The sequence below is a fragment of the Diceros bicornis genome, chromosome 7, assembly GCF_020826845.1.
Source record: "Diceros bicornis minor isolate mBicDic1 chromosome 7, mDicBic1.mat.cur, whole genome shotgun sequence".
Lineage (NCBI taxonomy): Eukaryota > Metazoa > Chordata > Mammalia > Perissodactyla > Rhinocerotidae > Diceros > Diceros bicornis.
The window spans coordinates 21,802,605-21,827,523 of record NC_080746.1 but is presented as its reverse complement, the minus strand read 5'-3'; the positions used below and the strand labels follow the sequence as shown (position 1 = coordinate 21,827,523).

General features: G+C 37.6%; 1 protein-coding gene across 1 annotated transcript; it reads left to right on the top strand.

Annotated features, from left to right (window-relative positions):
* The first annotated feature begins 1,940 nt into the window (after window positions 1-1,940).
* LOC131408432 (NXPE family member 2-like) lies at window positions 1,941-24,295 on the top strand. Its single transcript, XM_058545181.1, is given in 6 exon segments — window positions 1,941-1,966; window positions 2,896-3,001; window positions 15,398-16,131; window positions 21,209-21,274; window positions 22,962-23,170; window positions 23,760-24,295. Coding segments are annotated over 6 exon segments (1,677 nt in total).
* The last annotated feature ends 624 nt before the right edge of the window (window positions 24,296-24,919 follow it).

The following is a 24,919-nucleotide window of genomic DNA, read 5'->3' as shown; positions in this document are numbered from 1 at the left end:
ATTGCTAAAAAAAAAAGACCTTGCTAAGTGATTAAAATTCCTTGGGAGTCTTTTCTTTTATCTTAAAAATTCATGCAAATGTTTCATTTACCCCGTGGTATACTGAAGTTTAGAGTGACAAAAATATCTAAAGTTATTTACCAGTCAAATAGCTTTAATTCCCACCCCCCCAAAAATCATTGAATAAAATTAACACTAGAGGAAAATGTACTGTTTAGTACCTAGTACCCCTCTACCCCCAAAATGTGGCCTCATACTCCCCTCCCACCATTGGATAAAATAATTTTAATTTGAAAAGCACAAGTCAAGACTGTGTTACTTCAACCAAAAATCAGCTCTCCTTCATTACATTTATTTCCTCTCAAATCAGTCTCAAGGATTGTGGAGCCGTACCCTGAACCCACTGCGTCCATTCCTGTGGGCTGCAAGCGCACACAATTCAAGGGCCCGGAGCTCTGGACTCGGCTCAATTGCTGACGCCGTGACCTCAGACCAGTTTTGTGGCCCCTCTCTGTGTCCCAGACTCTTTGTTACACAGGAGTGGTAGTATCTGTCCCAACTAGCTCAACAAATATTATGAAAACAACATGAGTTAATTATATATTTTAGGGGTACAAAGCATTTGTCTGTTTACCATGCCATTATCTATGTGGTTGTGGTAATTATGCTGTGGCTCGGAGCACACATTTCTCATCAAGGATTTATGGAACCAAGTGTTCTCAGTTCCATACAAGCAAGAAGGCTTCCAGGGTTCAGTTTAAGAATCCTGGACCCACTATTATAATTGTCACAATATCGTAGTACAAGGCAGTAGAAAGGAACATACCTTATCAGGGGTGGGGAAGGGTTGGCGGGATCTATATCTTTTTTTTCAATAAGTTCCTTTAGAAATTATCTACTGCATCTCTGTGCCAATCTCCAACATGCTGTGATCACAGTCTTGATATCCATACAGTTATATGGATATGTGCCTGGAGGGATTGGCACAGATGCAAACAAACCAATGTTCTATATATATATCATATGTATGAAATACATGCATGTATATCCATACATGTATATCTGTATCTAGATCTATTTCTATACATAGATATCTAGATATATCCATATCTCTATATCTGTATCTATATCTTTATCTAGATTTATCTATATCTAAATATCTCTAACTCTGTAGATATTCCCATGCAGAGCAATGCAAACTGAGTATGGCTGGTATAATATGGTGGTAGCAGGCCACCCGGTAAGTGGCTACACTGTGACCATGCATACCACCTTTAGTGACAGTGGTCCCCACATCCACTGAGTTTGCTCTTTTAGATTCTCTCCTACCTTGTTACAGATGCAAGTTGCAGTGGGATTTAGACCTTGTGGCTCTTCCTTTCATGGCCTGAGATTTAATTTAAATCATTGTTGGAATGCTTAACATATGCATTTGTTTAGAGCAAAGGAAGGAGTTTACAAAGAAAGTACTCCACACATTGAGAGACACTAGCCAAACCAAGTCTCAGTCGTTCAGGAACAGTGGACAAGCTCTTCTGTTTTTGTCTTTCCGTTTTTTCAGAATCTTCTCCTGCTATTGCGGACGTGGCTAATTCCACATGACACAAAACAAAGGTGTGAGCAAAGGCAATGCACTCTGTATAAAACTATGGAAGGCCTCAACCAAAGGTGACCCTGGGCTGGAATTAGATATGTCCATTCTCTAAAACAAACTGAAGATCTTCCTCCTGGCTTCTTTCTTCTGGCTCTGTGGGGTGAGCAGGAACAGGCCATCGAAAGGGAGGTCTGTGATTCCAGCTGGCACACTGTGGCCACAAATGGCATTTCAGCTTTTGATCAATGAAGCTTAGAGGGGAACTCCAACCCTGAAATAAATACAAAGACTGCTTTAACCAAAGAAGCTCTGGATGGCTGTAATTGCCGTGAGAGAATATGAGAATATGATGGAGAAGATATTCATCCATAGGTACGGTACTTTCCAACTCTTTTTTGCAGGCTTAATGGCAGAGACGGGAGGGACAACCATAGACCAGTCAGTGCTTTTCAAATGATGCGTTTCAACCCTTAGGGAAAGTACAATTATTTTATTTGGTATGGAAAATATAAAATGGAAAGGAATAAAATAGAATTACTAGAAAATATCACAGTGCATTGCTCGCAATAAGGATAAATATTGTTTTATGAGACGTGCGTGTGTGTGTGTGTGAGCTCTGAAATGGGATTTGATATGATTTTCTTACTGTGGGTCACAAACAAAAATTTTGAGAAACATTGCCATAATTTAGCTCATACTTTTGGGCTTCTAGGTTTAAAAAACTAAAATTCTGGCCACTCAGCAATTACCTTTTCTAAAGAATACATCCTTGCCTTTTATTGCAATGTTTTTCAATTACTTTAGCGAGAGGAGGAAAGAGGTGGAAAGAAGCTGCCTAAGAAAACAAATGGGAGGTTTAGAATGAAGCCTCAGGAGGCAGGTAAGACCAGGGAGAGGGGGCACCAGGTAACGCACGTGTGCGTGCATGAGTGTGAATGTGTTTCATATCTGAGAGAGATTTAGAGATGGGGATTCATTGAAGGGCACTGGAAAAAAGTGTTTTCAGGATAAACAGTTTCTAAAACCTTGCTATGCCCACCAAGTCCTTGAATGAGAGAAAAGTCTCAGAGCTCTGATGTAACTCCAAACTGAAGAATTAACCTGAGGGTCAGGAACCAGAAAGGACCATTGTTTTTCATTCCTAATAGAACATATAACGGGACTTTTTGAAAACCCAGGAGATAGAAGCTTAAAGAACACAATCCCGTTCTGGAAAGTACTGAGAAGGAACCAAAGAATACAGAGCAATGTCATGTTTATTGGATTTAATGTGTGATTATTTCTTCTGTCTTCTCTTACAGGGTACTCACTTTGTTTCCAAATGCCACAACGCGTAAATTATTGCTGATGTTCATATTTATCTTAGTTTTCTGGGTTGTTTACTTGGCTTCAAAAGACCACACAAAGGTAGGAATTCTTTCCTTTTTCAGAATTCAGAGAAAGTCACAGTGACTTTGAATGCTCACTTTTATCAAGGCAATGATTAAAAATGAAAAAGCATGTCATCTTAGCAACAGATGTGGATGACAGGGTTCCTTGTTCAGCATCAATCCCTTTGACAATATATATGCTATTATTCTTTTTTTAGTGGCAGGTGGATTTGCAGCCATCTCTGTAGTATTTGGCACTGCTAACCGTCCTGCCTAAAAATTCTCTCCAATCCTGGCTCTGAGACTCCAATCCAATGAAATCTCTGTTTCAGTCCTCTGCCTTCTTCTTAGAGGTTTCCTTTTTCTTTGCATAGCTCAGTTTGTTTTTTGATTTTCCCTTTCTGCAGTCTTTCTTAACTGATCTTGCTTCATTTTCTCCTCCTCCCAAACACTGAGTACAAAACTGGTCTTCCAAAAATTCTGCTTTCATCGTCTTGTCCTGATCAAAAACTCTCACAAATGACTTTCACAGATGACGGCACTGATGAGATCAACTCCTTAGTTAGCCATTATTCAAGGTTCTTCTAAATTTGAACCCAACTTCTTCTAAAAGTGTCTCCCTTACCTTTGTCTAACACCAACTCCCAGCTCCAAATGAGAAGGATCACAAGTCTAAGACATTCAGACAATGATGTGAAATGGTCAGTAACAGAACTCTCAGACCACAGCTCAAAATGTTTCTCTTCGTGAGTCCTCTCTCTATATATCTGTATTCTCTAGTTTTCTTCCTTTGATCCTTTTCTCTTTCACACTGTATCCTTTAAATCATATGCTCAGGTCCCATCCATTACCAATATTTGTGTTTCTTGAAGTGAGGTCTGGAAGCTCTCTGCACCAGAACACCCGTGTTTGTGCGTGTGTGTCAAATGCAGATTCCTGGGACCCACTCCAGAGCTACTGAGAAGAAATCTTTGGGCCTAAGATTATGAAGTATTAACAATCTCCCCAGCTGATTCCTATGTTCGCTACAGTTTGAGAATCTCTGCCTATGTAGCCCCAGAGCTGAAACCTCCTCTGTGTCCCACACGTGAATATGTGCTGTTCATCGGTTATCTCCACTTCAGTCTTGCACTGGTGTTACCAGCACAAAGAAACACACCCTGAATTTATCATCTCCCTCACCACCTTTCTTGGCAAAAACAAAACAAACAAAATCAAATGGAAACAAATACTCTGCTCTTTTTCCTCTCTCTCCTGTTGCCACAGACCATCAGTCAACAAAGCCAAACCTCTCTTCTCAAGCAATCAGCCACCAAGTCTTATAAATTCTACCTCCTAGATATCTCTCAAATCTATCCTTTTTTCTCCATCCCCATCGTCTTTCTTTATTCCAGGCCTTTGTTATTTCTCATCTATGGTGTTGAAATAATCTTCTAGTTAATCTCCCTGACCCCAGTCTCAGCCTGCTGTAATCATCCATTCAACAAATATCTGTTGAGTATAGATTGTGTGTCAGGCACTGGACTAAGTATTGGGAATACAGAAATATCAGACATCATCTCTGTGTTCAAGAATCTGAGATTATATTTCTAAAATAAAAATTTGAATGTTACTCTAACCACCTTCAGTGGCTCCTCATGTAGCAGTCTAGGGCCCAGACTCCTTGGCACTGTGTCTCATCAGGCTCATTTAATTAAAGGACACAGAAACCCACTTAAGCTGGCCCAAGACGTTCTTGCACTGGCTGTTTCGTCTGTCTGTTCTTCCTCTAGGTTTTCACATAGCTAACCCTCTTCCTTCTCCTTTTTGCTCAAATGTCATCTTTATTTAACACTATAAACAGCCCCACCCCCACCTCTTAGCATTTCCCTTACTCTGTTTGACATGTTCTTTTGCCATAATACTTATCACTTTCTAAAATAATATATCATTTACTTGTTTATTATGTTTATTGATTATTGTCTATCTTGACCTACTGTAAAGCAACCTCCATAAGAGCAAGGATTTTTTATCTGTAATTATTTGTTGGTATATCCCAAGTGCCCAGAACAGTGTCTAGCACATAGTAGGTGCTTAATAAAGAACTGTTAAATAACTAAATAAAGACTGTTCTAGTGATCTAGGTGAGAGGTAATGGTGACCTGAAATAAGGTACTAACAATGAAGCTGGAGAAATGTCAATGGATTTGAGATAGAATTGACAGAAATAGTGATTGGCTATCAGCGTGAGGAGGTGGGGTTAAGCAGGAATTATTCTAGGCATGTACAGCTGCATGGCTGGTGATGCCATTCACTGAAGTATAGAACAGAGTAAGAGAAATAGTTTTGGAAGCAAAAAGATAAAAGTTTAGATATGAACAGTCTGTGTTTGAGGTGCTTTTCTGTCATCTAAATGGAGATGTTGCTTCAGTAGATTGTTGAGTATACAGATTTGAAGCTGAGAAAGATCTGGTTTAGAAAAATATATTAAGGAAGCATCAGAATATAAATGGCAGTTCAAGTCATTGGAATCTGTGATATTTCCTTGGTTGAATTATAGAGTGAGAAGAAAGAATTGCTAATGATATTGCCCTGAGGAACAAAAAAGCACTGATCTGAGAAGTGAGTGGTAGGAGGGAAAGTAAGCACAGGGATTGAAGTGGACTTTTGAGAAGCTTAATTGAGTTGGGGTAGGGAATAAGTGAAAGTTAGGATAGTGGTTAAAGGGAGACTAGGAGGCTCAAAAAGTTTTTCTTAATTTGGGAGATACTTGAATACATTTAAATTCTTGTGGAAAGACGCTAACAGAAACAAATAGGAAGTAGGAAAGAAAAGATGTGGTTACGCTTAAGTTGGGCAAGGTGACAAGGAGTTGAATTGCTGTCTGACTACTCTTACAGCAGAGAAGGTTAAGCAAGAAAGAGATCTAGGTATTGGAAGAATTCTTTCCCCGGATATTGAGGTCTACTTGGAGGATGTCAGGGCTTTTAGTGACAAAGAAGATTATAAGCCCAGTTCTTCAAAATCTTCAGTCAATGAGTGGAAGAAACCAACGGATTAGAAAATGACAGAGAAGAGGAGGATTATGTAGTAATTGGTGATATTTGGCCAGATGCATTGTGGAGAACAAAATATCTTAGAGTCTTCTGAAAAAGACCCTATATATTAGGGTCTATATATATAAGAAATATGTGTGTATTTGAAGTATATATATTTATATTTGATATTTATGTATATATAAATATTATATATACTTGAAATATGTATATATCCTTAATGTATCTATATTTGAAATATGTATATTTGAAACAAGTTATTAAAAGAATGAAGCAATTGGGCTAAGAGTGAAGTTGAGCATTGAATGCTGATCCTAGCTCTGCTACTACTATTTTAAAGAGACTTTCCCCTTTATACGCCTAATTTTAAGGGCCTGGCACAAAATTCTTTCTTTTTCCTTGCTCATATGTATGGCTCATATGTTGTGTGATTCCATTACATGGTATTCTAGAAATGACAAAATTATAGAAATGGAGAACAGATAAATCATTGCCAGGGGTTAAGGGGTTGAGGAGGGCTGGAGGTGGAAAGGAAGTACAACATGAAGGAGGCTTGTGGTGATGGAAATGTTCTGTATCTTGACTATAACAGGGTCAACATGCTGGTTGTGATGTATTACTACACTTTTGCAAGACGTTACCATTGGGAAAGCAGGTGAAGGGTACATGAGATTTCTCTATTATTTCTGACAACTACATGTGAATTTACAATTATCTAAAAATAGAAAGTTTAATATTTTTCCTTTTTACTTTACTTCTGTTCAAGTTTAAAACCTCATTACACACTGAATCTTATCCAAACAACATTTCCCTTAAGAGTTTGGAACCCAATGTGGTGTTCAGCTTGTCTTTGTCAGACGTTGTTCAAATTTCCTGCCTGATCTCAGGTGCCACAGGAAATCTAGGGAAGCATATTAAGTTTTTCACTGGGGTGGGGAAAACTTCTTCCTGCTCCATTTATTTGGCTGAAGGACCAAAAATAGGGACCCCAGAGAATGGGAAAGGGTTGGAGAAATTGCAGAGAAGACAAAGCTCAAAAGAGCCATCCCATAAAGTAGTGGGTGAATTTCTGCGTTCAAATCTGAATTTAGCTTGTGTTGACCTTACCCTAAATAGCACACCAAAGGCTTTGAGAATTGAACTACAGGCTAGACCGCTGCCCAGGTCCCTGACTGGCCACCAGATGTCACATGCATGGGACAGATTCAAATAGCACAGCAAAGCCTTTGAGAACTGAACAGACCTTGGAACTAGAGCCCACAAAAGTTGGATTGGAACTTGTGGCAGTAGATCAATTGCCTGATTTAAAAAAAAAATCAACATTACTCTTAGGGTTTAAGCAAGACCAAGAATCTCATAGCATAATATTTAAAATATCTGGGATATGAGCGAAAACTATTCAGCATATGAAGAGCCAGGAAAATCACAACCTGCAAGGGAATAAACAACAGTCACCAACCCTGAGATAACACAGAAGGTGGAATTATCAGCGATTTTAAAACAGCAGTTATAACTGTATTAGTTTTCTACCACTACTGTAACAAATTACCACAAACTTGGTGGTTTAAACAACACAGATTTATCTTACATTTCTGGAGATTGAAATTCTAGAATGGATCTCATTGGGCTAAAATCAAGGTGCATACCCTTCTGGACAGTCTAGGGGAGAATTCGTTCCCTGGCCTTTTTCAGCTTCTAGATGCTGTCTGCTTTTCTTGGCTCCTCCGTCTTCAAAGCCAGCAACATTGGGCCAAATTCTTCTCACAGTGACATTTCTCCGGTTCTCCCTCTTTTGTCTCTCTCTTTCACTTTTGAGTACTCTTGTGATTACATTTGGCCCACCTGGGTAATTCAGGATACTCGCCCTATTTTAAGGTTAGCTGGTTATCAACCTTAATTGCACCCTCAACCTTAATTTCCCTTGGTCATGTATCTAATATATTTACAGGTTTTGTAGAATAGGACATAGATATCTTATCCTTGTTCTTCAATAGGTAAGATGTTTTTTCTTCCTCTGGCTTCTATGGTGATTTTTCTCTTTGTCTTTGATTTTCTTAAATTTGAATTTTATATGCTTAGCTGTAGATTTTTTTTGGGGGGGGGCAAGATTCGCTGTGAGCTAACATCTGTTGCTAATCTTCCTCTGCTTTTGCTTGAGAAAGATTAGCCCTGAGCTAATACCTGTGTCAATTTTCCTCTATTTTGTATGTGGGTCACTGCCACAACACGGCTCGACAAGTGGTGTCGATCTGAGCCCGAGATCTGAACCTGTGAACCCAGGCTGCTGAAGTGGAGTGTGCCAGACTTAACCACTATGCTACAGGGCTGGCCCCTTAATTGTAGATGTTTTGGTATTTATTCTCCTTGGTATTTTCTGAGTTTCCTGGATCTATGGTTTGGTATTTGTTATTAATTTTGGAAAAGTCTTAGCCACTATTATTTCAAATATTTCTTCTGTTCTCTTCTCTTTTTTTTTCCCTTCTGGTGTTCCCATTATGTGTATGTTATACCTTTTGTATTTGTCCCACAGTTCTTGGATATTTGTTCTTTTTTATTATTATTATTCTTTTTTATCTTGCTTTTCATTTTGGGAAGTTTCTATTGACCTACCTTCAAACTCACTGATTCTTTCCTTGGCTATGTTCAGCCTGCTAATGAGTTCATCAAAGGCATTCTTCATTTCAGTTACAGTGTTTTATCTCTAGCATTTCCTTTTGATTCTTTCTTAGAGTTTCTGTATCTCTGCTTACATTACCCATCTGTTCCTTTATGTTGCCCACTTTTTCCATTAGAACCCTTAGCACACTAATTATAGTTATTTTAAATTCCTGGTTTGATAATTCCAAAATCTTTACTACACCTGAGTTTGGTTCTGATGCTTACATTGTTTCTTTAGACTGCGTTTTTTTTCTTTTTGAATGCTTTGTAATCTTTTATTGAAAGCTGGACATGGTATATTGGGTAAACTGGAACTGAGGTGGGCAGGTCTTTAGTGTGAGGTTTTATGTTTATCTGGATAGGAGTTAGACTGTTTACTACAGATATGGTGTCACAGGCTAAAATTTCCTTTAGAGTCCTAGTTTTTGTTTCCCCTAGAATCTTTGTCTTTGAGTTTTCCTAGAGACTCCTTTTTAAATAGTGTCTGAGGCTTACAGTGCTTTTAGCTGTCAGCCCCTGTTTTTATACAGGACCTCTATTGGTGTATTGATAAGGTATGGGGAAGGAGAAGCATTCTATAGTCCTATGCTTCAGTCTAAGTATTTTAGTGAGCTTGTGCCCCTAAGCTGTGACCTTCACAAGTGCTTCTCATCTAGGTGAAATAAGAAGGCTAGAGGGGAGCTGGATTTGGGTATTTTCCTTCCCCCAAGTTGGTTAGACTTTGGCAAATCCAAGTTGTTTAAGCTCTGGTGAAATAGTTTCCCTTGACGGCAAACTTTGTTAAGGAAAACAGAGAGCTCTAGTTGTGTTTCAAAATGGTTCCACAGGAACTAAAAAGAGAAAGAACAAATAGAAAACAATTAATAAAATGGCAACCAAGTCAGAGCATATCAATAAATACATTAAATATAAATAGTCCAAACATATCAATTAATTAAGACAGTAGCTATCAGAATGGATTAAAAACATGAACCAGCCATAAGCTATGTATAATACACCCATTTTAAATATAAAGCTATAGGTAGGCTAAAATTTATATGGAAAAGCAAAGGAACTAGAATAGACAAAACAAGTTTTAAAAAGAAGAATAAAGTTTGAGGTCATACTACAAAATTTCAAGACTTACTATAAAGCTATAATAGTCAATATAGTAGGGAATTAATGAAGGGATAGACATGAAGATGAGTAGAACAGGATAGAAAGTCTAGGAATGTAGCCATACAAATATGGCTAATTGATTTTTGACAAATGTCGAAAGGCAATTCAATGGAAAAATGATAGTTTTACAATGAATGTTTGGGACAATCAGCCATCCATATGGTAATAAAATAAATATCAACCTAAACCTCACACCTTATACAAAAATTAACTCAAGTGGATCATAGATCTAAAAATTATAAAATGTAAAACCACAAAAGTTTTAAATAAAACAGAATATCCTAATGGCCTGTGGTTAGTCAGAGTTCTTAGATATGATACAAAAAGCGTGATCCATAAAACTAAAAAAATGGTAAATGGGGCTTCATCAAAATTAAAACATTTTCCTTTGCAAAAGACACTGTTGAGAGAGTGAAAAGACAAGCTAGAGACTAGAAGAAAATATCTGCATATCACACATTCAATAAAACACTTGTATCCATAATATATAAAGAACTCTCAAAATTTGACAGTAAGAACATAAACAATTCAATAAAGAATTGGGCAAAAAACTTGGATAGATCCTTCACCAAAGAAGATATATGGATGGCAAATAAGCAAATGAAAAAGATGATCAATATTATTTGCCATTAAGGAAATACATACTAAAACTCTGCTGAGCTATCCCTATGTACCTATTAGAATGGCAAAAAATGAAAAAAATTTCATTTCATTCATTTTTTTCATTAACTAAAGAAAACCCTGCAATATCAACTGCTGGTGAGAACGCGAAACTACTGGAACTCTCACTGCTTGTGAGAATGCCAAAACAGTTTCCACTCCGGAAAACAGTTTGGCAGTTGCTTATAAAGTTAAACATACACTTATTTACCATATACCCTAGTAATTCCCACTCTTAGATATTTACTGTAGAGCAGGGTCTCTCAACTGCGGAACTATTGAAATTCTAGGCCAATAATTCTTAGTTGTTGGGGGCTGTCCTTTGCATCGTAGGATAATGCTCTTTGACTTCTACTCACTAGATGCCAGTAGCAACACTACCACGCACACCCCGCCCTGCCCCCTTCCCCATCCCCCTCCCCCCTCCCTGCTTTAGTTGTGACAATCAAAAATTCTCCAGGCATTGCCAAAAGGTTCCCTGCAGGGCAAAATCAGCCCTGGTTGTGAATCACTGCTGTAGAGCAATGAGAACTTATATTCACATAAAACTTGTACACGAATGTTTATAACAGCTCTAACCATAATTGCCCCAAACAAGATACAACCCAAATGCTCTTCAACAAATGGAGATAAACAAACTGGTACATCCATACATACCGCTCAGCAACAAAAACAAACAAACTACTGATACATCAACATGAACAAATCTCAAGGGCATTATGCTGATGGAAAGAAACCAGCCTCAAAATGTTACAAAGTGTATGATTCCATTTTTATGACATTTCTGGAAAAGGTGAAGCTATAGCTATGGAGAACAGATCAGTGGTTGCCAGGGGTTAGGGGAGAAGGGAGGGTGTAATTACAAAGGGCCAGTCCCTGGGGATGATGGAATTGGTCTGATTTCTGATTATGGCAGTGCTTACACAAATCTAGACACGTATTAAAAGTTGTAGAACTGTTCATTTAATAAAGTCAATTTTACTGTATTGCAGTTAAAACAAAACAAAAATAGATGTCTACCTCAGGTCTGCCCACACCAGTTAATTCCTGCTTTACCTAAATTCGATGAATCCGGTTAGAGTCAAGATGTAAAGTGAAAATGAGGATATTGGAAACATGATAAAGGTGTGGAATCTGCACTTGGTCACTCGACGTCATGCCTTTCCATGACTCTTGCCTCTAACAAACACCTCCTTTGTTTGGTCTTATGCAAAAACATATCAAGGTATGCTTGAAATAAAAAGAGAAATTGTAGCCCAATTCCCAAAGAGATGATAGTTAGGGTTAGGTAAGGTTCTCATAGTGGATTAAAATTAAAAAAAAATCCAATGAGTTGCTACTTATAAGAGGCACTTCTGAAACTAAAGAGGTTTATTCTATCATTATCTTTCAACATGAATGTCCCATGTGTAAAGAACCCTACTTTAACAATGAGGAAATGGAGCTTCATCTAATGCATAATCACACAGGTGGTAAATGGTGACACTAGGAATCAAAACTCAGTGTTCTTTTTACTGAATCATGTAATCACTGTATCTGTGTTGAAAGAAAAATCCTTATTTTCTAGGAATATCTGATGTCTTGTTAAGCTATATAACCCGAGTCCTCAGCAGTCTCACCCTCAGAGTAATAATAAGCTGGGATTCCAGGCATGACCAAGGGCTAGTGGAGAAGATCCTCAAATCCTTTACTTCAGAGTTTGTCCCCTCAATCAGTTAGGACGCAGTGTCAGGAAATGAATCCCAAAAACAAGAATCCTAACAAACCTGAGAATAAACATATCTTAGCCCTGGGTAATCAGATAAAAACTCTGCTCTGGAAGTCCCAACGCAAGAATAATAAGTTACAATTCTTCAAAATCTTCTAGAATGTCTGTAGCATCTGTTAGCCTAGACTCTTCTTTAATTTGGTTATTACTGGGGTCTTTATAACATAAGAACTTTAGGATATTTGTTATTATAAAGTGATCTGGGAGCAGAATTGCTTAGTTATAATCAATGAAGGCCCACATCAGACACACGGAAACCAAGATGGCGGATTCTCTTTATTACTCTGTTCCTCAGAGCTTCTCCAAGCCCTTCAAATATTTAGGTTTAATTATTTATTTATTTATTTTGACACTAATTGCCTTCTTTACTCAAAGAATTGTCCTTGAGGGAAGGTTAATGGTTTTGGTCTTATGGCCACAGTTTACGGAGACATAGTGAAGATAAAGTTTTTCTTGAAAAGATAAAAATCTCAGTGCCAAAGATATCTTTGCCTAAAAATCCTTCTCTATCTGGTAATCTCCCTCTCATCTTTTGAGAATCAAATGTCATCAGCTCTGTGAAGCCATTTTTTTAAAAATTGAGCTTTATTCAGCTATAATTCATATACTACACAATTCACCCATTTAAAGTGTATAATTTAACGGTTTTTGGCACATTACATTATTAATTCTAAAAATGTGATTAAATGTATACAACATAAACCTTTTCCATTTTAACCATTTTTATGTGTATAATGCAATGGCATTAATTACATTTACAATGTTGTGCAACTATCACCACTCTCTCTTTCCAAAACTTTTGCATCACTCCAAATGGAAACTCTGTGACTATTAAACAATAACTCCCATTCCCTCCCATGAAGCCATTCTTAACTGTCCCAGGCCAAGTTTGCTACAATCTCTTTTAGGTACCCATGGAGTTCTACTTATATATCTTTCAAATTATTCGCTTTTGGTAATAAGTTTATGTGTTTGTCCTTCTTACTAGATTGGCCTTTCTGGGAATATAATCATATCAGCTGCAAATAATAATTGGATGTCTTCCTTTTATAATTAATCAGTAATAGTTAATTAAATTTAAATTATTATTATTAAGATTAGTAAAGAGGGCAAAGCTTATCTTTATTTACCATAATAACCAGTAGAGTAGTCCTTTCTGTCCACTTGGCTAAATCTAGATAGACAAAAGTATTAACAAAGTCAATCATAGAAAATATGGAAAAAAATTGAATTGAATATTTAGAAAATGAAAGCTTGGAGAACAGTCTAAGATTAGAAGCCACAGAAGTAAGTCACAAAGGAAGTTTTCAGGGCTTCAACTATAAGTGTTAAATACTTGTAAAAATGTCAACCAATGAACAAATATTTTCTGCAAAATTAAGAGACTAAATGTGAAGACGTTTGTTATATAAAGAACTGATATCAACAGAGAAATAAAAAAAATCGTTGAAATCAAAATAAAAAATTGGACAAAGGAAATAGACCATTCAGGAGAAAAGAAATATATTAGTAAAACAAGTATTTGAGAGAAAATAAAGTTGAAACACACTGGTATTAAAGTAAATCTTATCCAAAATAATAGTAAGTCTCCATTTTCACCTGTCAAATTTGCAAATAGTTTTAATGACAACATTTTATAATTTAACCAAAGATATTTAAATTGATGAGTTTTGTAAGGAAGATTTGGTCAACTGAGATATTCAGGTACAACTCCTTTCTCTCTGTGAGCATGTAGCTATTCAAAGTCATCAATCAGAAGATATAGTTTTGTATGAATATTTTGTTCAGGCAACTATCTAATTATCATAATATGATATATATGGTGCTATATAATTGTTTTGGCATAGCTAAATATCTTGTTCCAGAAAAATATTTGACAACTCTTATGATAGAGGAAATAGTATACCTGGGCTTCCAAGCCTTTCTGCATAAATATTAAACAGTAGTCGACTTAAACAACAAAACAAAGCAAAAACCAAACAAACAGGAATAGGTTTCCAATCTGGGCTTTACCCACTTCATTTTAGGCCACAGGCCAGTGGTCTTATGTGGAGGCCAGTACCTCCACGGGGCTTGGGAGACTCTGGGACCTGAACAGACTTTACATTGGTAGTTAGCATTCTCTCCAGTTACCTTGCTGTCCAGATGAGTATAATGGCATTCATTGTCAGCAAAAAGAATATTTCATTTGAGTAAATATTTGCCTCAGTACTCTTGTTAAGGAGCATTACTCATAACTTCTATGCCTTGTTTGCTGCAGTGACCAATGAGACACTGGCATGGCATAACAGGTAGTCTTACATATTGCTAGTGGCAATGTAAACTCTTATCCTGAGAATATATTTGACACTCAAGAAGAATAAAAATATTTATGTTCTTAGACCAATTGATTACATAATTGAATAATATATGATCTGGTTCTTCCATCCCTAGAAATCCATCATAAGGAAATAACCCTGTATATGTATAAGTGTTAGAAAATATCCAAGTGTGATGTAAAATGGAAACAAATAAATATAATCCAGTAGTCCAATATCATTGGCTACATAACTCATTTTATATCCTCTTGATGCAATATTATGCAACAATTAAAAATAATGATCATAAAAATTATGTAACAACATTAAAATGTTTATTATACATAGTATTAGCTGCAAAAAAGTATTAGTACTATGTTTTTAGTATGATTTCAACTAGGTAAAATATATACACGGAAGGAAAAAGAAAGAGTGGACATAATAAAAAATACCATAAATACAGCAAAGCTTAGATAAGATCATATTTTTTTAAATTTGCTGTTTTCCACATTGTGTATAATATGGCTATATGATTTTTATAAAGAAGAAATAAGCCAAATGAGGGGCTGGCAAAGGTAAATACTTTAAAATTCAATCATGAAATAATATATATTTATTTTACATAGTTAATTTTTAAGCCAATGACTTCCAAATAAAATCACCAGCTGGCAGCAGAGGAAGTCACATTTCCTGGAAATCAATTCCTATGATTCCAAAACTGAAAACTAGTTAGTATCAATTTTTGATATGTGATTACATCACACTGAAATGTGTGTAAACTAAACCATAATAATTTATGTTGAAAACCAAGCCATCTTATTTGCTGATAATATATCCCTGTTCCCTCAATGCTTCAGTTCTTGTTCAGCTTGAGGAGCCCTGTTGCTCTGAATCAATGGAACATCTTCAGAAAGTCTGTACACCCTGAAGCATCACTGGATCCAGCAATTTCACCAGCTGAGACTGAGCTGAGAATAAAGGGAATTATGGAGAAACTAGACCAGCTGATCCCACCCAGACCCTTCACCCATGTGAACATCACCACCAGTGCCTCACACAGCAGAGTCACCATCCTCAGCCCTCAAGACACATACTGCAGGGGGGATCAGCTAGACATCCTGCTGAAAGTGAGGGACCACTTGGGACACAGGAAGGAATATGGAGGAGATTTCCTGAGGGCCAGAATGTCCTCCTCAGCCCTGAAGGCAGGCGCTTCAGGAAAGGTGACAGATTTCAACAACGGCACCTACCTTGTCAGCTTCACTCTGTTCTGGGAGGGCCAGGTCTCTCTGTCTCTCCTGCTCATCCATCCCAGTGAAGGGGTGTCAGCTCTCTGGAGAGCAAGGAACCAAGGCTATGACAGGGTGATCTTCACGGGCCAGTTTGCCAATGGCACCTCCCGAGTCCCATCTGAGTGTGGCCTGATCCTCAACTCAAGTGCTGAACTGTGCAAGTACCTAGACGATCGAGACCAAGAAGCTTTCTACTGCGTGAGGCCTCCACGTGTTCCCTGTGATGCCCTAACCCACATAACCACCAGGAATAGAAACATTTCCTATCTTAGAAAGGAAGAATGGAGCCTTTTCCACAGGTAAACAGGCCTTCAAATACAATAACAGATACAAAGAGGTAGACTTAGGTTCAGCCCAACTGTGCCTAATAGCTTTTCCTAATCAAGCTCCCTTATCATGTCAGTGAATGTTGACTAGGTTGGAATTAGATCCATCGCTCAGAGTCAGTTCAGCTGGTAGTATATTCACAGGGTTCATACAGGTCACCTAGACAACCATGGTTTTATTCATCCCGACTAGTTGCTATAAGGAATATTACCAATGAAGTGCTTTACATATGCCTATTGTTCTCCACGGTTTGTAATACTTCCAGATTCAGTAATTTTTTATAGACCAATATTTCCTAAAATACATTCCGTGGAATACCAATCCTACAAAGTATTAATGCTATGCAAAATAAAAAGGGGAGGGGTGAATGGTATCATTATGTAGTCTACTTCACCCTTTGCATCAAACAAATCACCAAATCCTATGAATGAAATGTACCTCTCAAATATCTCCGGAATCCAGCCATTTCATTCTATTGCTGTTGCCTCTATCCTTGTATAAACTATCATCATACTTCAATTAAATTATTTCAACAATCACCAGAGCTGGCTTCCTTGCCTACTGTTTTTTATCCTTCAATCTATTCTCCACACTGCACCCAGACTAATGTTTCTAAAATGCAGATGACTTTTAATTTTCCTAGCTTATAACACTTAATATCATCACATTTTTCTAAGGATGAAATGCAAACTCATTAATATGTTTACAAGGACTGGCCTAGCTCTGCTGCCTCTTGTCTCACTTTTATGCTGCCTTGTTCTCTGTCAGTCAAATTGAACTCCTTCTATTTCACAAATGGACCATATTCTCTGTCAGTTCTGGCATTTCATAATCCTTGGTTTAAGCATCATTCCCCCCAAGTCTGGGTATAGTGCTAGTCCCATATTCTTCCATTGCATTCTGTTCTTCCCCAATCATAACACTCATTACACTATTAAATTTCAAATATATTTTTTATATCCTCTGCTAAATCGTAAGCTCAGTGAGGCAATAACTGTAACTAATTTTGCACCATTCATTCATTCATTTATTCAATTTGTAAGTAGTTACCGCCTTCTGTATTCCAGACACAGCTTTAGGTGTTTGGAATTCAACATTCTAGTGGTGTAGAAAGACAAGAAACAAATAAACAAATAGATGTGTAACAAAGTCATCAGAATAAGGGGTATGAATGTGATGGTGGATGCTGTTGTAAAAGAGTGGTCAGGTAAGGCCTGCCTTGAGCACCAACCTGAACTTGAACAGCAACCTGAATGAAGTGAGGAAGTGAGCCATGTGAAGTTTGGGGGAAATACCATTTCCAAGAGAGCAAATGGGACCTGAGGCAAGAATGTTGTGGTGGAATGTTCCAGGAACCATAAGGGGGACCAGTGAGGCTGGAATGCAAAGAGTGAGGGAGAGACGAGGTCAGACAGGTAGGCAGAACCTCAGAGGCCATCTATGTATGATAGGAAGCCATTGAGGGCTGCCATTCTGTCTCACAGGCCTAGCGCAATGCCTAACACCAGAAGGTTCTCAACTGTTGAACGAAAGAATAAGTGAAATACAATCTGGGAAAATAATTAAATAGATTTCTTTGCAGCAGGCCTTCTCAGTAACTTTAGTATCTATCCCTTCAAGCAGGGACAGAGCACAAAACATTTCCCAAAATTATTTGACTGTGGAACACTTATTTAATGGATCATTTTAAGGGACTTTGGTTCCATAGTTTGGTAACTGCTGCTGTAGAAAGGCCTTGGTTTTTCGAAGTGGGTTCAGAAGAGCAAGCTGGATAGCATAATATCCTGGAAATTCAGGTTCGAATCCAGTTCAAACATCATAATAACACAGGGCAGGGGGCGGGGCACAACTGATCCTACATATCTACAAGATTTCCCTTCCATCCCGTACCACCTTTACTTCTTTTTGTTTTCCTGATCAAGGTATGGAAAAACCCTTTTATCCTATGACTCAGCCAATAGAGGCTGGACTTTTTCAAATAAATATTTTAGTAATAACTAAAGAAACATAATCATGGAGACATAGAGGCCTTCCTGTCTTGAAGGTCTCAGAGCCATGGCTTAACTCTATGGGCAGCGACTACCTATATATATGGGATTTATTCCCTGTTGGCCACACGTAGCTCCTTGTTGAGATGGTCCTTATTGCAGCCTGGGTTGGAAAAACTCTCCTTGTACACTCTCCTGGCTGCTCTCAGGAAATCCTAAGTCCCTGGTCTGGCAGAGCCGTGTGTATTTTGGGTCCAATCTTACTTCTCAAGTGGGCTTTATTGATGACAGTAATCTGTCCAATCCTGTTTTACTTACCAACAGATGCATTTCCTTGCTGGATCCCCTGCTCTATTCAAACTGTCCAGTTTTTTTCCCACTGCATGGAAGTAGAGATTTGAGTCTCCTCACAGGTGATTTAGTGCATACACAAGGAATAGTTGGCTTCACAGGTGATTCCATATCCAAGTACCCTCATGGATTATTCTATTGCTAAGCTCTAGGGCTCCTTCTTTGGTCCAAGCTAGGTTCTACGACATCTTTCCTTCCCACAATTCCTGGGACTAAGCCTGTTTCCCTTTCATTTGTGACATAGTAAGTACATTTTCCCTCCCGGGTTCTTTCTCCCAACCCTGGCCACAGCATCAGCTGCTACCTCCTCAGATGCTCACTTCTTCAAAGTTAAAAAAAAAAAAAAAGACTTTTGAATTTAAGAGTTTTATTGATAATCATGATGTGAAAATAAACAAGAGGTTACTACATGAGAAGATATCATACAAGCAACACAATTATTGACAATTTCAGTTTCCATTATGGTCCAATATTATGGACCCCCTTCTGAAAGGTAATAGACACATACTCACATATGCACACTCAAAACTAAGATAAGACACATTGAAATGAATGCCTTTATACCATGAGGATGTATTTTTAATCCTAATTTTAATGTCCCATCAAAGTTTGGCTTTGGTAACCAAATTTACAAGGTAGCCAGGTATTGGTCTCTTTTGTCAACTTCAACCTTACCTGGAATAGATGTAGAAGAGTAAATGTTTCAAGTTTCAAAAGTTCAAGCATCTCATTGAGGCAAATTTTAACCTTGTGCCAAAGATAGGTCTGATAGGATCCTCAGTAAAACACTCTGGAGTGACAATTATTATGGCCATTTCACATGTGTGGAAATTTAAGCACAGACATGTTAAATAGCTTGGCCAGAGTAAGTTGCGAGTCAGAATTGGAATCCCAATCTATCTTATTCTAAAGTCACCAGGCTATAGCACTGTCTCCCATGACTGCACCACTTTATGCAGCCCTCGCTGTCCAGCCACCCTGGCCTCTCACTTCTCCAGCCCTCTGGCGCCCTTAATGAGGGGAATATTATTCTCACTTGACCTAAAAAATCCTTTCCTAGAATTCAGGCTATCCTTCTCAATTCTGAAAAATACTTCCTTTGTCCCTCCTGGAAGTCTCTGTGCTCTGACCCTGGAAGTCCGTCCTCCTAGATGGATTTCATTCTGATGGAATGAATTCAATTGACCAGATGTAGTCATCTTAATTAGTAAGACCTATACCTTGAGTGAAGCTCGCCGTGCTAAGCACTTGAAATCTTATAGTGAATAAGGTTGACCTAAGTCTTACTCTCGAGGAGATCAGAGAGTACAGAAAATAGACTCCTGGGGGCTAGTGAAGGTGGAGAGTGCATGAAGATGAGGCTGGAGAAGTAGACGCTCATAGGAGGTTGTATGCCAGTTAAGGAGCTTGGTCCTTATCCTGTAGGTTAATGATGGAAAGATTTTGTGTAGGGGAATAAAACAGGCAGCGGAGAGGGTATATTCAGGTGGGATAAACCGAAGGGGCAGAAAGATAGTATGATAATAATCTAGGACAGGGTTCTCGAAGTAATGTCCTTGGAGCAGCAGCCTCAGCTCCACCTGAGAGTTTGTTAGAAATCCAAATTCTTGGACCCCGCCCCAGAGCTATTTTTTCCAGTTTTACTGAGGCATAATTGACAAATAAAAATGGTGTATATTTAAAGTGTACCACGTGATGTTTTGATATATGTATACATTGTGAAATGATTATCATAATCAAGCTGATTAACATATCGATCACCTCACATAGTTAGCATTTTTGTGTGTGTGGTGACACACTTAAGATCTACTTTCTTAGCAAATTTCAAGTATACAATACATTACTACCATGCTATACATTAGATGCCCAGAACTTAGTCATCTTATAACTGAAAGTTTATACCCTTTAACCAATATCTCCTCATTTACCCCAACCCCTGTCATCCACCATTCTACTCTCTGTTGCTACGAGTTTGACTTTTTAAGATTCCACATATAAGTGAGATCATGCAGTATTTGTCTTTTTGTATCTGGCTTGTTTCACTTAGTATAATGTCCTCCAGGACATAATGTTCATCCATGTTGTCGCAAACGGCAGAATTTTCTTCTTTTTTAAGGCTGAGTAATATTCTGTTGTATATATAGACTACATTTTCTTTATCCATTCATCCATTGATGAACACTTAGGTTGTTTTCACATTGTGGCTATTGTGAATAACGCTGCTATGAATATGGAGGTGCAGTTATCTATTCAAGTGCCCCAGGACTATTGAATCAGAAGCTCTGGGGATGAGGCTCAGTCAGCATTCTGAGTTGTAACAACCACTCCAGATAATTCCGATGCATGCTTAAGTTTGAGAAGTACTGGCTTAGGAAAATGTCGATGAAGGTCTGAATTACTATATGGTAAAAGTGGAGAGGATGGCTTGTGGTAGAAAATCATTTAGAAGGTAAAATCAAAGATATATACATTTGATTAATTGCACAAGGAAAGAGAGTGACTCTCTCTGGATCTCTGGATCCTTGCCATTAGCAGGAGAACAGTTTCCCAGACTCCTGACCCATTTACTTCCCCAGAATATCTTAAATATATCAAAATAAAGGAAAAAAGCATTTGCAGAGAGCCAAGAGTGGTTCAACTCCTCTAAGCCAGTGATTCATTCTGGTGTCTGGGTAGATATCAGGCTAATTTATCTTCCCATTTCTTGAAGGTCCAACATGGGGGTTGAAATGATGAAGAACTTTACATCTATCGAGGTCTTACCATGTAACCGTAAGTCTATTGTGCTGTTGCCTGCTGTGTTCACAATTTACCCATTTAAAGGATGTTCATACTTTAAGAGATACTTCTTTGACATTAACCATTTCAACCTCTCATCACCTGGAACACATAGTATCAATAATCTTGGGTTTTAGAGAAGAAATTTTATTTTTAGAAATTATTTTCATATCAATTCAAATCAATTTTCATCCTGAGTCAGATAAGAAAGGCTAGACAACCCTTAATTTTAGCTGCCTACTCTCAAAATGTACAGGTTATTTGTGTTTAAACTTGAGATTTATTCCTGAAAAGCCAATGATTGTATACTGGTGAAAATGTCTCAGATGAGTTACAGAGTTAGGAAATTCGTTTGTTTCTAATTTTTAATCTCTCTTGCAGCCAAACCGTCTCAGTTAGAGTTCTACGAACTAACAATTTCTGTGGGTTTTTTTCAGTTTTATCCCATGAACTTCAGTGGTCAAAACAAAGTTAGAGTGAATTTCAGAAAAGCAAATGATCTCCATTATAATAATTAATGGGATATACATTTATCATTGCCCTTTTTTCATGCGTTCAATTAATGTTTATTGAGAATCTACTGTAGACAAAGAACTTCGCTAAACCCTGTGGAGAACATAGCTATAAATAGATCATGAATCCAGACCTAAAGCTCACAGTGTGTGGAAAAGACAGATCCCTTCTCTGCCATGGCAACCATCATCCATGCCCAACTTTTATACCAAAGAAATCTCTTAGACTCTTGAGGCAACTTGAGTCCTCTTCACATCCCTGTGGCTTCCCTCTTGCCTGGATGGTAATTTCTAGTAAAGTCAGGCAATTTCTTAGAAGATAGTGCCAGACTATTATTTTTCAGAACTGTTTATAAACCCGACGTAGTTCGTTATAGAGAAATTCAAGTTCCTAAACTTACACCCCAAATCCCAACAAATAGATGTAGGTAGATGACAAAGAAGATGTGGTTTTTCATTGATAAAATATAAAAACGGCCTGAGTCTTACACAGGTAAAAGCTTGATACAAGTCAGTGAATACAGCTTAGGCTACTTTCCTACTGGAGTATTCAGAATAAGCAGGTAATGTCCTCCCTTTTTCTGCACTAATCAGACCACACTGAGAATATTGCCAGACCATTCAGGTCTGGGCACAATTAAACATTTAAGGGGTTTTCTGATTAACCAGAAAACATGGTTCTGGTACACACAAAATAGACAATGTGTGACCCTCATTTCATAAATGTGCTCAAGTTTATTTAATGGATAAGTAGCTTGGGGAGAAGGAGATACACAATTCAGCAAGGCCAGTGTCATTGGTACAATATGTAGCTGGGCCACCGAGTCCTGCTGTTTTACGGCCACACATTTGCTCCTGATTTGGGTAGCTGTCTCACAGTTGAGTGGCCTTGATGACAAGGTGAAGCCCAGGGAAACATTGCGAAAGCACAAAAGAAAATCTGTCCCCACTCCAGGAAAAACTATTCATTAATGAGATTATTCAAAAGTGAGGATTTTTAATTTATCCATTTAATGTGACCTTGTTAAAGAAACATTTGTAGAAGAGACGAGGGAAGAAGTAGAGAATGGTGGAGGGAAAAGAGGAAACAGAGGGAGAAAATAAGGAAGGTGTTTCTGAAATAATTCGTGGTAATAAAAATTGCTTACTGTGGGAATTTTTATTGCCAGAGAGGAAGAGCATAGAAAATAAATGTCAGATTGGAATGAAGACTCCTTTCCCCAGTGGTTATACTGTGAAAAGAAAGTGGATTACAGCATTTTGCAACCAGATTGAGTTAAATGAAACAAAAATCATAAATGACTGCTTGAAGAGAAAACTTATTTACCTCATGGGAGACTCAACACTGCGTCAGTGGATTTACTAACAAAAAGTGATGAAAAGTATGTACTTTATTTTGAAATTATGGTTGACTTCTGAGGTTATTTGTATAATAATTGGAATTCTTTGCTATCCTTTTCTGCTGTTTGTTTTATTATTATTTTATAATTTGCCAAATGTTTGGATTTGGGCTTTTAATAAAAAGTTAAATTTTATTTTATTTTTTTTGGTCAGGAAGACTGTCCCTGAGCTAACATCTGTGCCCGTATTCCTCTATTTCGTATGTGGGACATCACCACAGCATGGCTTGATGAGCAGTGTGTAGGTCCACTCCTGAGATCTAAACCCACGAACCCTGGGCTGCTGAAGTGGAGTACATGAACTTAACCACTACTCCACTGGGCCAGCCTCTAAATTTCATTTTTTTATTCACAAATAGTTGACATTTTTCTTCCTCTTCCTATATTCTGATAAAAAGTTCAAAATTTTATTAAGATTTTAATGCTTCTGGTAAAGTTCTCTTCCCCTCATAGGCAGCAATGCTATTATAGTTAGAAGTGATCTTGGTTAGAATTTTACAAACGTGTGCGTTTTAAAATTATATTGTTATTTTCCTTTTGTTAAAAGATTTATTGATTTGTCTTCCATCAGCCTTAAAGTATTTTGATCATCATGGAACCGGGATCTTTAAAACACATGTGCTTCTGGATACCGAAAGACACATTTTGATTCAGTGGAAAAAGCATGGTCATCCATTTATCACCAAAAATCTGTTCTCGGTGAAGGATGAAAACTATATCCCACGGGAAATTGACCGTGTAGCAGGAGACAGTGATACAGCCATTGTCATTACCCTCGGCCAGCACTTCAGACCCTTTCCCATCCACATTTTCATCCGTAGGGCCATCAATGTTCAAAAGGCTATTGAACGTCTGTTCTTGCGAAGCCCAGAGACCAAGGTGATCCTTAAAACTGAAAACACCAGGGGGATATATCTAAATGCAGAGATGTTTAGTGACTTTCACGGCTATATTCAGAATCTTATCATGAGGGATATTTTTGTGGATCTCGATGTGGGTATTATTGATACCTGGGACATGACTATTGCATATGGCACTAATAATGCCCATCCACCTGATTATGTGATTGGAAATCAGATCAACATGTTCTTAAACTATATTTGCTAGAGGAAAAATACAGAAAAACAGTACTAGCCATTCTCTATAGATGACCTCACTTATACTGCAATGATAGTTTAATGCAATCCAAGGTAGGAGGAAATGAAATTAAAAACATTTTTTTATTGTAGTAAAATATGTATAACATAAAAGTTACCATTTAAACCATTTTTAAATGTACAATTCAGTGGCATTAAGTACATTCACAATATTGTGCAACCATCATCATGAACTATCCCTAGGACTTTTTCATCATCCCAAACAGAAACTCTGTATCCATTAAAAAATAATTCTCCATTCTCCCTTACCCCCAGCACCTGGCAACCACCATTCTACTTTCTGCCTCTATGAATTAGACTATTCTAGGTATATCAGTGGAATTATACAGTATTTATCCTTTGTATTGGTTTATTTCACTTAGCATAATGCTTTAAGTTTCATCCATGTTGTAGCATGTGTCATAATTTCCTTTCTTTTTAAGGCTGAGTAATATTCCACTGTATGCATATACCACATTTTGTTTATCCATTCATCTGTTGATTGACACTTAGGTAGTTTCTACCTTTCGGCTATTGTGAATAATGCTGCTCTGAAGAGGAAACCAAATTTAAAGGAATATCTCTACTGCTGAGT